At 42.3% G+C, this 14,514-nt stretch overlaps 1 protein-coding gene across 1 annotated transcript in view; it reads right to left on the minus strand.

Annotated features, from left to right (window-relative positions):
* The window catches only part of RTN1 (reticulon 1), a 280,842-nt gene that overhangs the window by 133,557 nt on the left and 132,771 nt on the right, over positions 1 to 14,514 (minus strand). The window contains exon 3 of the mRNA XM_005561388.5: positions 1,870 to 2,619. Coding sequence (XP_005561445.3) covers positions 1,870 to 2,619 — 750 coding nt within the window. The remainder of the gene's footprint in view (positions 1 to 1,869; positions 2,620 to 14,514) is intronic.

Consider the following 14,514-nt stretch of genomic DNA (forward strand, 5'->3'; position numbering starts at 1 on the left):
ATTCAAATGACACCAAATTGGCCATAAAAGATACTCTGAAGCCTTTGCATTCACAGCTGCAGTTTTCCATCTCCTCAGCTCTTCATCAGGCGTCTGGTCAGTCCGTGCCAGCTGTTGTCCTTGTCTCTCAATAGGCATGCAAAGTTCCCTTTTCTCTTTAGCTCTCAGATTTATTTACTTTTGAGAATAAACATATTTGAACAGCACTGTGTACATGGGGACTATCTCAGGAACATTAGTTAGGGGATAAAATGGAGACACATGCTTGTTACAGTACAGTGACATGAACACATGCTCAGCATGACTCAAGCTTGACTGTTTTGGGGCCCCAAGGGGCTGAAGGTTGTTCATGTTAATACTGTTTCCTGTGGTTCCCTGCAAGCTGCAGGGTCTTTTCCTACCATGTCAGGAGAGTAGCAAAAAAAATCCAAAATGGTTTTAATATTGACCCAACAAACACATTCCCACCGTTACATCTGTCTTCAAATATCTTCCCTACCTATCACACACAAGAAATATGCTTTCAGCTCTTTAAGAAGAGTTATTTGGGAAATCAAGAGTCAATTATATCAGCCCCCACACCATGCCACGTGTCTGAGCCACAGCAACCATGTATCTTTTTATTTCAGTCCTCTAGGTTCCTCCATTCTATTCCAATGTGTTAATTTTAAAGAATTTAGCAGCTAGCTTCCAATTTAAAATAACGAGAAAGATTTTTGTCCTCTATTTTTATATGAAGCACTTTAACTGCTGCTAACATCACTGAAGTTAGCAGAGGCACAGGAAAGAGGGTGTACCCTTGAAATCACTTATCTCCAAAAGGCGAAGGCAAATAAAGCACTTCTAAAGGAAGCACTACCCCTCAGCTGAGCCCCAGCTCAGCTGAAAAGTAGAAGAGAGGGGTGGGAGGGACCTTGAATACAGTTGTTAGGGTTTGTTTTAAAGTCCTACCTGAGTGTTCTCTCCCCAGGAACTGGGTAGAAGTTCTCTAACCTCACCCATTAACAAAAATAGAAAGAGCAGGACCTCACTTAGTCATGTGACTCTAATTTCTTTCTTGAATTCCATAAGACAACTGCAATCAGGTGTGGTGAACGATTTTTGGGGAAGAATCTCTTGTACACATATAGTGTCTGGAAAACAAATAATGACTTCCATTTTTTCTTGCATTTGAAGACTCACCTCAAAATTTTTCATAGGGAGAACATAATGACCACATTAAATTCATTCTAAGTAAAAGAGACTTTAAAAATGAATGAATCACCTTCAGTCTTGCTTAGGGACAAGAGAAAACTCTGGACCCAACTGTGGTCTCTGTCTTGCCTGACTCACTGGGACACAAAAACCTTATCAAGGTCCAAATCCCTTGCCCTTGGGTAAGAGAAAGGATGGAGCTGAGCTCCACTTTGCACACTTAAGAAACAGGCCTGACTGGCAAAATAGAACATGCTAGTGGTGGGTTCCAGCACCTACAGAGACTGAGCAGGGGGACTGGAGTGGAGCCTGGACAATAACAAGAAAAGCATCGCTTTCCTGGGGAAGGAAATCCAGTCCTGGAATGGAAAGACAGGCGCATGTACTCCATTCAGGAGATCCTGGAGTGAACACAAAACCGCTCATTATTAGGGAGGCTCGGTTCAGCCAGTCCTGAGTCGCCCTGAGCATGTGGTTCTGCCACCGACTTCTGTCCCAGCTGCAAATCTGAATTCTCTCATCTCCTCCCATCCCCTTTGGAACTCTTCTCTGGTCAACTGTTTGATCAGCATAGGGATGACTCCGGGGCTGAGCCAGAACCACCCCTGCTGAATGCTCAGAGCACCCAGAGGGAGGACACTAACCAAGCATCCCTGTTGCAGTCGGATCCTTTACCTTTTTGCCTATTGAGGAACAGCAGTGGGGGCAGAGGGCCAGGACCTAGAGGCCCAGAGCCCTTTGTGGCCACAGGACTTTGGCTGGAACTTGCATCTTCCTCAGGCTTCCGTGGCAACATGGGCGTCTCAGGTTCCAGGACTCCGTCTCCAGGGGGCAGCTCGGGGACAGGCTGGGGCTCAGCTGAGGGGTAGTCCAGGAAAGAACCCGGCTCCGCCAGGCCCCGCCGGCTGGGCGCGCGCTCCTCGGCCCGGACCCCTGTCTCCTCCCGGATGGCGTCCAGGGCGCCGGGCTTCATCGGGGGTGAGTCCTGCTCCCGCTTGGGGCTCTCCTCCGAGGCCGAGGAGGCATCGCACGACTCGATGATGAGCTCGCTGTCCAGCTCGGCCTCGCGCTCCTCCCTCAGGATGCTGTACTGGATGGATGGCGAGGCGGGCGAGGGCGGTGGGCCGCCCACGTGGCCAAAGCTCACGTAGCCCGAGGGCAGCGCGTCCTCCGCGGCCATGGGGTCCTCGGACACCAGCTCGATCTCTGAATCCCCCGATTCTGCGCTGCTAGCCTCGTGGTCCAGCGGGCTGGGGATGGTTGGTGGTCCGGACCTGGCCTTGACCTCGGGCCTGTCGGCCAGCTGGCCCACCGGCCGTGGGCTCTCGGTGGTTTCATATGATAATCCCTTTGCTTCTTTGATGGCGATGATCAGCTCATCCTCGGAGATGCTGCCTTTCCCCTGGGATTCTGCAGCAGATGGTTCTGTCGTCCCACAGAGCGAAGGAGAGCCAGGGAGGCACACACACGGACAGACAGATGGACAGAGAGAGGAGGGATAAAACAAAATTCCATTAGGGGAGATGTTTTGTCATTGCTTGAGAAACACATATCTCATTAGCACAAAAATAATCTGTTTCCAGGGCTATGCTGGAAAGACAGGCCACCTGAAGTAAAAGGCTAATTACTGTTATGGCCCAATTAATCAGTGTTTTACAGACCTATCTATCTTCAGCTAGCTATTTTAAAAAATGACCCAGCAATATCTTAGCAACAGAATCTCAGTTGGTTTTCCTGTTTCAATGCAGAGAAGATTATACAAGTCATCGTTTTAATTTCTGATTCATTCTCTCAGGGAACTTTTTCAATTTCACAGATTTTATCAGATAATCTGATGTATACAGCTCTCTAATTGGGCCCACCAATATCAACAAATCTGAAAATCATCTATTATTCCCTGTCCATTGCTGTTTACATCCTCTCCTTTAGCAAGACAAAGACAGGTAATTTTGAGCCTTGGATACAACTTGACTTCTGAGCTTTATATTTCCCATAAGAATCAGTATTTTTTTTTTTTTTTTTTTTTTTGCCACTAAGTGGAGCAATGTAAGAGATCACTTCTGCCAATTCCACCAAGCAGGCTGTGCAGATTGCCATAATGGACTATCCTACAAGGCTTCCCATAGTGGCAGCCCACTGTATTCTTTCCCTTTCTTCTCTCTTCACTTCCTCTCAAGAAGAACAAAACCTGAGAGTCACTCCTGGACCCCTGGATGAATGCCTGCCTTCTGCCTGATGTTTATCCAGATGGCCTAAAGGCTACACTGGCAATCTTGCTGAGCTTTCTCTCCCGTAGATGAGACGACCTGGGATCACCATGACAACAGTGTTCAAGAGCTTTGTTTTCCCTTGCCATACAGAAGGGCTTTATTTCAGAATATCTTAGTGAGATCTGGTCCTTTTGTTAGCAATAACTAGTTTCATTTATCCAAAGCTTTGAGGGACCTGTGGCTTTAGGACTGTGGGAGAACACCAATGGATAAAACATTTTAGATTTTCCTAATTCTTTATGAATCAGAATTGATTTTATTCTTTATCCATATTCATTCATCTGTTATTTATTGAGAACCTAATATGTGTTAGGCCCTTTTCTACACACTTGGGATATATTAGTGAATGAAACAGGTAACAAAGTCTCTGCTTATACTCTAGTGGAGGGAACACAATATACAAACAATATATATAGTAAATAAGTAAAGTATAGAGTATGTTAGAAGATGTTAAGTGCTATGGAAAAAAGTAGAGTAGGGTAAGGGAAACACAAGTTCTGGGTCAGGGTGGAGATGAGTTTGCAATTTTAAACAGGGGAGTCCGTATAGGCCTCATTGAGAAAGTAACCTACATTTAACACTTGAAGCAGGTGAGAGAGTGACTCATGAAGATATCCAGAGGAAAAGCACGCCATGCAGAGGAAACATATAGTGCAAAGGCTCAGAGGTGGGAGCTGCCCTGATTCCCAGGTATCATAAGCAGGCCATTGTGTCTGGGCAAAGTGAATGAGTTAAGAAATAGGAGATCAGTGACATGGGGAGTAGGGGCAGATCATGTAGGATCTCATAGGGCTTTTATTCTGAGTGAGATTAGAAGATATTGGAGGGCTTTAAGCAGAGGAAGGATATGATCTATGGGTTTCCCCCCTTTTTTTAGTAACTTAAAACAACAACTACTTCATTATCTCTCATATGATTCTTGTTTTTAAAAATTTATTTTATGATCACCAACTCTATTTTTACAGGAATTAGTTCCTTAATAAGTTGTACACGTAGTTGTTTGATACAATTTCAGATAGCGGAAAAGTGTAAAAGCTTCACCAGTTTACTTCTGAATGGTTGTCCAGAGCACTGAGAAAGAAGATAAGGAGTGGCGTAAATTAGGAAATGTTCTGTACCTCCAGAGCACTGCTAGTAGCAGCAACATCTTCTGCTGGGTGCCAGGCATTTTACACATGGAACTTAGGGTCTAGGGACAATAGATTAAGCTACTTGTCCAAGGTCACTGTAGTGGTTTTCTCTCTTTGCCTGCTTGGATCCATTCCTTTCTCTGCCCTCTCCTATGCTCTGAGAGGCTGACCTATATAGAAGGCATACCCAGGATTTCTGTCCCTCTGGTTCCTGGTTGTTTTTAGCCAATAGGAAGCCTGAGGGTTGGGATGAAGGGGATGTTGAGCTATTTATACCCCCTGCTGCTTCTGAAGTTCCAGCTCTTAGCAGGCTTCAAGAATGCTGTTCCTTCCTCTTGGTCTTCAGGTCTAGGGGTAGTAACACCTCCCTAATGTTAAGGCTTTGGCATCATTTGTTGGTTTTCTTGGCCATCTTTACACATCTGTAATTAGCCCCTTCTTTAAACTCTCTTCAGTCACAACCTTTGAGTGTGTCACTTTTTTCCTGCTAGGACCCTAGATGATATAACTAGATGGTTAGAAATTATTTGACCTGAATTTGAATGCATGTCTATTTCATGTGTTTTACACTATATCATGCTACATCTTTTTAAAAGGGGGATGCAGTCTGAGATGTGGCAAGTTATATTTTGGAACATGAGAAGCAGAGGAAAAGTGAACTGGATAACCACAAGCAAAATAATGAAATTAAACCCCTACCTCATGTCACATTTTACAATTTCCTTCAAATGGGTCAGTAGCCTAAATATAAGAGCTAAAATCATAAAACTCTAGAAGAATAGATAGAAGTAAATTTTCATGACCTTGGATTAGACAATCGTTTCACAGATATGACACCAAAAACAGAAGCAACAAAAGAAAAATTAATATACTGTGCTTTTGTGCTTCAGAGAATACCATAAAGAAAGTGAAAGCACAATCAATAGAACAGAAGAAAATATTTGCAAATCATATATCTGATAAGGGACTCATATCTAGAATATATAAAAAACTATTATGACTCAATCATAAAAGGCAAGCCAATTAAAAATGGGCAAAGAACTTCAATAGATAGATTTCCAAAGGCAATTTACAAATGGCCAAAATGCACATGAAAATATGCCCAACGTCATTATTCACCAAAAAATGCAAATCAAAACTACTGTGAGATACCACTTCATACCCACTAGGATGGCTATAATCAAAAAGTCAGATAAAAACAAGTTCTGGCAAAGATTTAGAGAAATTGGAACCTTTATGCACTGCTGGTGGGAATGAAAAATGTTGTAACTGCTTTGGACAAAAGCCTGGCAGCTCCTTAAACATTTAAACATAGAGTTATCATATGACCCAGTAATTCCACTGCTAGATATCTACCAAAGAGAAATGAAAGTATATGTCCACACAAAAAACTTGTATATGAATGTTCATAAGAGCATTATTCATAATGGCCAGAAAAGGCAGAAACAATCTAACATCCATCAACTGATAAATGGATAAATAAAAATGTAATATATCCATACATGGAATGAAGTACTGATATGTGTTACAACAAAGCTAAATATTTGAAACAGTGAAATAAGACAGTCACAAAGGACCACATATTATGTGATTGCATTCATATGAAATGTCCAGAATAAGTAAATTTATAGAGAAAGAAAGTAGATTAGTAGTTGTAGGGAGTGAGGAGATTTGGAGGGTGAGAAAAGGGGGTGCAGGGTTTCTTTTTGGGGTAATAAAATGCTCTAAAATTTATTGCAGTGATGGATCACAACTCTGTGAATATACTAAAAACCATGGAAATGTACACTTTAAATGAATTGTATAGTATATGGATTATATCTCAATAAAGCTGTTTAAAAAAAAAACAGAAGGAAGCTTGGCCTTCAATTTAAACTTACAGGAGAACTAACATTGGTCTGTATTATGAGTGAAAAGTAATGCTTTTATTATGTTAAGCTACCAAGATTTTGGGATTTACCTGAATTATAGTGAATACATTATTTCACTCTGGATTGTACCCTTACCGCTTGTCTCAGTTCACTGGCAACTTCCCAGTCGCTTTTGAGTTCTCATCTTATTTGACTTCTCAACAGTATTTGACATACTACCCACTCCTCCTTTGGTGTCTGCAACTCTACTTTCTTCAGATTTTCCTCCTAGCTCTCCTGGATCTCATCTCTTTCCAGATATGAAATGTTGGTCTCCCCCAGAGTTCTTCCCTAGGCTTTCTTCTTACTCCAGTCCATCTCAAGGTGATTTTACCCATTTCCACCATCACTAGGTCCCAATTACCATTACTATGTTTATGACTCACAGTATTCCCTGCCTCTCCCAGAGAATAAGAAGAAAACAAAACAGAATGGGCTAGGTGCAATTGTGCTGTACAACATTCTAGAGGAACTTAGAGGAGGTCATTGAGGAAGCTGCACTTGAATTGATCTTGGAACACAAATAGAACCATGAAAGGCAGGCATTGTCCAAGAGTGAACTCCAAAAGCAAAGGTATGGAGGTGAAAAAGGAAGGGGTCTGCTCAAAGAAGGACAAAGTCAAACGTTTAACTGGAGTATTGTTGGGAATGATGCAGGGTTGATGTAACTGAAAATGGAAGCAGGCCCCTGGTCATGGAAGGCCCTGAAAACTAGTTCAAAAGTCAGTCCTGAAGAAATAAGCATATGGAGGGGCCAAGATGGCCAAATATAATCAGTTGCAGTCCCTGGCACTTACGGAGAGGAACGAAAGGGGCAAATGAATACGGTACCTTCAGCTAAAATATCCGGGTTCTCCCACTGGGATTGATTAGGAAAACAACACATGGAGAATAAAGAAAAGCAGGGTGGGGTGACAGTCCACCCAGGAGCAACACAAAGCCAAGGGAACCCCCCTGCCTCCCAGCCAAGGGAAGAAGTGAGTGACTGTGTGATCCTGGAAAACCACACTTCTTCCATGGATCTTTGCAACTCTCAGATCAGGAGATCCCCTCATGAGTCCATGCCACCAGGGCCTTGGATCCAACACACAGACCTATGTGGAGTCTTGGCAGAGCAGCCGCTCAGGCATGCACAGAGACCCAGGAGCTTTGCATACTCCAGCCCCAGGATCCCCCAACAAATGTGCCTGCTATTTACGCAAGGTGGGAGGTCCGCACATACCTCTAGGAAAAGGGCAGAATCCAGGGAGCTAAGCAGTGCCATTTTGTGGGCCCCATTTCTATGGCACGTCACAAGATGAGGCCCACTGGCTTGGAATTCCAGTCAGCCACCAGCAACAGGGTAGAGCCTGCCTGAGACTGGATGGAGTCCCGGTGGGAGTGGGGGTCACCATCTCTACAGTTTGGTCAACTCAGTCATTCCAGCCTGTGGGCTTTGGAGAGTCCAAATGGTCCAGTGAAGGAAGGGTCCCCCCAACAGCACAACACAGGGGCTTTGCCAGATTGTGGTCAGACAGATTTTTTTCTTTCTTTCTTTCTTTTTTTTTTTTTTTTTTTTTTTTTTTTTTTGACACGGAGTCTTGCTCTGCTGCCCAGGCTGGAGTGCTGTGGTGCAATCCCTGCTCACTGCAACTTCCGCCTCCCAGGTTCAAGCAATTCTCCTGTTTCAGACTCCAGAGTAGCTGGGATTACAGGGGTGCCCTACCATGCCTGGCTAATTTTTGTATTTTTAGTACAGACAGGGTTTCATCATGTTGGCCACACTCGTCTTGGAACTCCTGACCTCAAGTGATCCGCCCACCTTGGCCTCCCAAATGCTGGGATTACAGGCATGAGCCACTGTGCTGGCCAGACTGCTCCTTTAAGCAGGGCTGCCATCCATTCCTCCGCACTAGGTGGGACCTCCCAGCTGGACCCTCCAGCCACATCTGTTGGCACATATTAGGGACAGAGCTCTGATCTCTCCCTGGGATGGAGTGCTCAGAGGAGGGGAGGGGCTCCCCCCTGGGCTGGCATTCTAGCCTGTGGACTTTGGAGAGTCCAAGCTGACAGGGCAGAGGCAGTTCCTCACCATGACATAGCTATTTTGTCGAGGCATGGCCAGACTGCTTCTTTAAGTGGGACCACAATCCATTCTTCCTTGCAGGGTGGGTCCTCCTAGCTGGCGTCTCTGTTCACCCCTGTTCATATTCTCCCTGGGTGAAATGGACAGGCTGCCATTTTGGCCATTCAGGCTTCTCAGCTGGTCCAGCCTGTGGGGCTTGGAAAGCCCAAATTAATTGGGGCTGAAGGGATGCAGCACAGCTGCCTTACCAAAAGGCAGCCAGACTGCTTCTTTAAGTGTGCCCTTGATGCCTTTCCTCCTGACTGGGTGAGACCTCCCAACCAGGGTCTCCAGCCACCACCTACAGGCACATTCAGGCTGGCAACAGGTCAGTACTCCCCTGGGATGAAGTTTCCAGAGAAAGAGGCAGGCTGCCATCTTTGCTGTTTCCCAACTTTCACTGCTTATACCTCCAGGTATGGGAAAAACCAAGACAACTAGGGTCTGGAGTGGACCCCAAAAAAACCGCAGCAGCCCTACAGCAGAGTGGACAAATTATTAAAAGAAGAACAAATATAAAACAAAAAACAATAACAAACCCATAAAAACCCCATCCAAAAGTCAGCAACCTCAAAGATTGAAGGTAGTTAAGCCCACAAAAATGAGAAAGAATCAGTGCAAAACCCCTGAAAACTCAAAAAGCTAGAGTGCCCCTTCTCCTTCAAATGACTACAAACCTTCCCAGCAAGAGCTCAGAACTGGGCTGAGGCTGGGACAGCTGAAATGACAGAAGTAGGCTTCAGATGGTGGGTAATAAAAAAACTTTGCTAAACTAAAGGAACATGTGGTAACCATTGACAAATAAGTAAATAATCACGATAAAACAATACAGGAGCTGACAGCCAAAATAGCCAGTTTAGACAGGAACATAACCAACCAGCTGGAGCTGAAACACACACAACAAGGAATTCACAATGCAATCACAAGTATTAATAGCAAAATAGACCAAGCAGAGAAAAGAATCTCAGACCTTGAAGAGTATATTTCTGAAATAAGACAGGCAGACAAGAATAGAGACAAAAGAAAGAAAAGGAATGAACAAAACCTCTGAGAAATATAGAATTATGTAAAGAGACTGAATCTACAGCTAATGGGGGTACCTGAAAGAGATGGGGAGAATAGAACCAAGCTGGAAAACATACTTCAGAATATTATCCAGGAGAATTTCCCCAACCTAGTAAGACAGGCTAACACTCAAATTCAGGAAATGCAGAGGACCCCAGCAAGATAATCAATGAAAAGATCATCCCCAAGACACACAATCATCAAAATTTCCAGGGTCAAAATGAAAGAAAAAATGTTAAGGGCAGCCACAGAGAAAGGCCAGGACACCTATAAAGGGAAGCCCATCAGACTAAAGTGGACCTCTCAGCAGAAACGCTATAAGCTAGACAAGATTCGGGGCCAATATTCAACACTCCCAAGAAAAGAATTTCCAACCCAGAATTTCATATCCAGCCAAAGTAAGCTTCATAAGCAAAGGAGAAATAAGATCCAATTCAGACAGCGAATGCTGAGGGAATTAGTTATCACCAGGCCTGCCTTGCCAGAGTTCCTGAAGGAAACACTGAATATAGAAAGGAAAAACCATTACCAGCCCCTACAAAAACACATTGAACTATACAGACCAGTAACACTAGGAAGCAATCACATAAACAAGTCTGAAAAATAACCAGCTAGCATTGTGATGACAGAATCAAACCCACACATAACAGTACTAACCTTAAATGTAAATGGGCTAAATGCCCCAATTAAAAGACACAAAGTGGCAAGCTGGATAAAGAACCAAGACCCATTGGTATGCTGTCTTCAAGAGACCCATCTCACATGCAAAGACACATATAGGCTCAAAATAAAGGGATGCAGGAAAATTTACCAAGCAAATGGAAAATAGAATAAAGCAGGGGTTGCACTCCTAGTTTCTGACAAAATAGACTTTAAACCAACAAATACCAAAAAAGATAAAGAAGGACATTACATAATGGTAAAGAGTTCAATTCAACAAGAAGAGCTAACTATCCTAAATACATATGCACACAACATGTGGGCACCCAGATTCATAAAGCAAGTTCTTAGAGACCTTCAAAGAGATTTAGACTCTCATACAATAACAGTGGGAGACTTTAACACCCCAATGACAATATTAGACGTGAAATAATAACAGTCTCTCAGACCACAGCACAATCAAATTACAACTCAAGATTAAGAAATTCACTCAAAACCACACAACTACATGGAAACTGAACAGCATGCTCCTGAATCTCTTGGGTAAATAGTAAAATTAAGGCAGGAATCAAGCGGTTCTTTGAAATTAAGGAGAGCAAAGAGACAACATACCAAAATCTCTGGGATGCAGCTAAAGCAGTGTTAAGAGGGAAATTTATAGCATTAAATGCCCACATTAAAAAGCTAGAAAGATTTCAAGTTAACAACCTAACATCTCAACTAAAAGAACTAGAGAACCAAGAGCAAACAAACCCCAAAGCTAGCAGAAGACAAGAACAAAGATGAACTGAAGGAGGCAGAAACATGAAAAACCCTTTAAAAATAAACAAATTTAGGAGCTGTTTTTTTAAAAATTTCTTTTTAAATCAACCATTAGCTAGACTAATGCAGAAGAAATGAGAGAAGAATCAAATAAACACAATCTGAAATGATAAGGGAGATATCACCATTGACCCCACAGAAATACAAACAATGATCAGAGAATACTATAAACACCTCTATGCACATAAACTAGAAAATCTAGAAGAAATGGATAAATTCCTGGAGACATACACCCTGCAAAGACTGAACCAGGAAGAAACTGAATCCCTAAATAGACCAATAACAAGTTCTGAAATTGAGACAACAATAAATAGCCTACCAACCAACCAAAAGCCCAGGACCAAGGATATTTACAGCTGAATTCTACCAGAGGTACAAAGAAGAGCTGGTACCATTTCTATTGAAACTATTCCAGAGAAACTGAAAAGGAGGGACTCCTCCCTAACTCATTCTATGAGGCCAGCATCATCCTGATACCAAAATCTGGAAAAGATACAACAAAAAAATAAAACTTCAGGCCAATATTGTTGATGAACACTGATGCAATAATCCTCAATAAAATACTGGCAAACTGAATCCAGCAGCACATCAAAAAGCTTATCCACCACCATCAAGTAGGTTTCATTCCTGGGATGCAACTTTGGTTCAACATATGCAAATCAAAACATGTGATTAATCATATAAGCAGATCTAAAGACAAAACCACATGATTATCTAAAAAGATGCAGAAAAGGCCTTCAATAAAATTCAACATTCCTTCATATTAAAAACTTTCAATAAACTAGGTATTAAAGGTACATACCTCAAAATAATAAGAGCCATATATGACAAACCCACTGCCAATATCATACTAAATAGGCAAAAGCTAGAAGCATTCCTACTAAAAAGCAGCACAAGACAAGGATGCCCTCTCTCACCACTCCTATTCAACACAGCACTGGAAGTTCTGGCCAGGGCAATCAGACAAGAGAAAGAAATAAATTGTTTTCAAATAGGAAGCGAGGAAGTCCAACTATCTTTGTTTGCAGATGACATGATTCTATATCTAGAAAACCCCATTTTCTCAGTCCATTAGCTTCCTAAGCTGATAAGCAACTTCAGCAAAGTCTCAGGATATGAAATCAATGTGCAAAAATTGCTAGCATTCCTATACACCAACAACAGTTAAGCAGAGAGCCAAATCATGAATGAACTCCCACTCACAATTGCCACAAAAAGAATAAAATACCTAGGAATACAGCTAACAATGGATGTGAAGGACCTCTTCAAGGAGAACTACAAACAACTGCTTAAAGAAATCAGAGATGACACAAAGAAATGGAAAAACATTCCATACTCATGGATATGAAGAATCAATATCATGAAAATGGCCATACTCCCCAAAACAACTTATAGATTCAACATTATTCCCATTAAACTACTATTGACATTCCTCACAGAATTAGAAAAAACTATTTTAAAATTCATTTGGAACCAAAAGAGAGCCAGAATAGCCAAGACAATCCTAAGACAAATAACAAAGCTGGAGGCATTATGCTACTTGACTTCAAACTATACTAAAAGGCTACAGTAACCAAAACAGCATGGTACTGGTACAAGAACAGGCACATAGACCAATGGACCAGAATAGAGAACCTAGTAATAAGACCACATACCTACAACCATCTGATCTTTGACTAACCTTACAAAAACAAGCAATGGGGAAAGAATTCCCTATTTAATAAATGGTGCTGGGATAACTGGCTAGCAATATACAGAAAATTGAAACTGGACCCTTTCCTTACACATGCACAAAAATCAACTCAAGATGGATTAAAAACTTAAATTTAAAACCCAAAACTATAAAAACCCTAGAAGACAATCTAGGCAATACCATTCAGGACATAGGCATGGGCAAAGATTTCATTACAAAGACACCAACAGCAATTGCAACAAAAGCTCAAATTGACAAATGGGATCTAATTAAACTAAAAGCTTCTGCACAGCAAAAGAAACTATCATTAGAGTGAACAGAACAGAATGGGAGAAAATATTTGCAATCTATGCATCTGACAAAGGTTTAATATCCAGCATCTACAAGGAACTTAAGCAATTTACAAGAAAAAAAAACCTCATTAAAAATTGGGCAAAGGACATGAACAGACACTTCTCAAAAGAAGATATACAAGCAGACAACAAATATGAATAAAAGCTCAACAGCACTTATAATTAGATAAATGTAAATCAAAACTACGATGAGGTACCATCTTATACAAGTCGGAATGGCTATTACCAAAAAGTCAAAAAACAACAAATGCTGGCGAGGTTGTGGAGAAAAAGGAACGCTTTTACACTGTTAGTGGGAGTGTAAATTAGTTCAACCATTGTGGAAAACAGTGTGGCGACTCCTCAAAGACCTAGAGGCAGAAATACAATTTGACCCAGCAATCCCATTACTGGGTATATACCCAAAGGAATAGGAATCATCCTATTATAAAGATACAGGCACACGTATGTTTATTGCGGCACTATTTACAATAGTAAAGACATGGAACCAACCCAAATGCTCATCAGTGATAGACTGGATAAAGAAAATGTGGTACATACACCATGGAGTTCTATGCAACCATAAAAAGGAACAGGATCATGTTCTTTGCAGGGACATGGATGCAGCTGGAGGCCATTATCCTTACCAAACTAATGCAGGAACAGAAAACCAAATACCACATGTTCTCACTTATAAGTGGTAGCTGAATGATAAGAACACATGGACACATTGAGGGGGAGCAACACACACTGGGGCCTGTCGGAGGGTGAAGGGGGAGGAAGGAGAGCATCAGAAAGAATAGTTAATGGGTGCCGGGCTTAATTCCTAGGTGATGGAATGATCTGTGCAGCAAAACACCATGGCATGTGTTTACGTATGTGACAAACCTGCACATCCTGCACATGTACCCTGAGCTTAAAAGAAAAAAAAAAAGTCAGTCTTTTATCAGGTAGGCATTAGTGGACCCTGGAAGGGTTAGGAGGAGCTTAAAAGGGAGGGAAGGCCAGGTACAGTGGTTCATGCCTGTAATCCCAGCACTCTGGGAGGCTGAGGCAGGCAGATTACCTGAGGTCAGGAGTTTGGGGGAGACCAGCCTGGCCAACACGGCAAAACCCTGTCTCTACTAAAAATACAAAAATTAGCCAGGCGTAGTGGTGGAGACCTGTAATCCCAGCTACTCAGGAGGCTGAGGCATGAGAATCACTTGAACCCGGGAGGCTGAGGTTGTAGTGAGCCGAGATCATGCCACTGCACTCCAGCATGGGCAACAGAGCGAGACTCTGTCTCAAAAAAAAAAAAAAGAGGGAAGTAGAAGGAGGATAACCCATTAACA

Source organism: Macaca fascicularis, chromosome 7, assembly GCF_037993035.2.
Source record: "Macaca fascicularis isolate 582-1 chromosome 7, T2T-MFA8v1.1".
NCBI classification, from domain to species: Eukaryota; Metazoa; Chordata; class Mammalia; order Primates; family Cercopithecidae; genus Macaca; species Macaca fascicularis.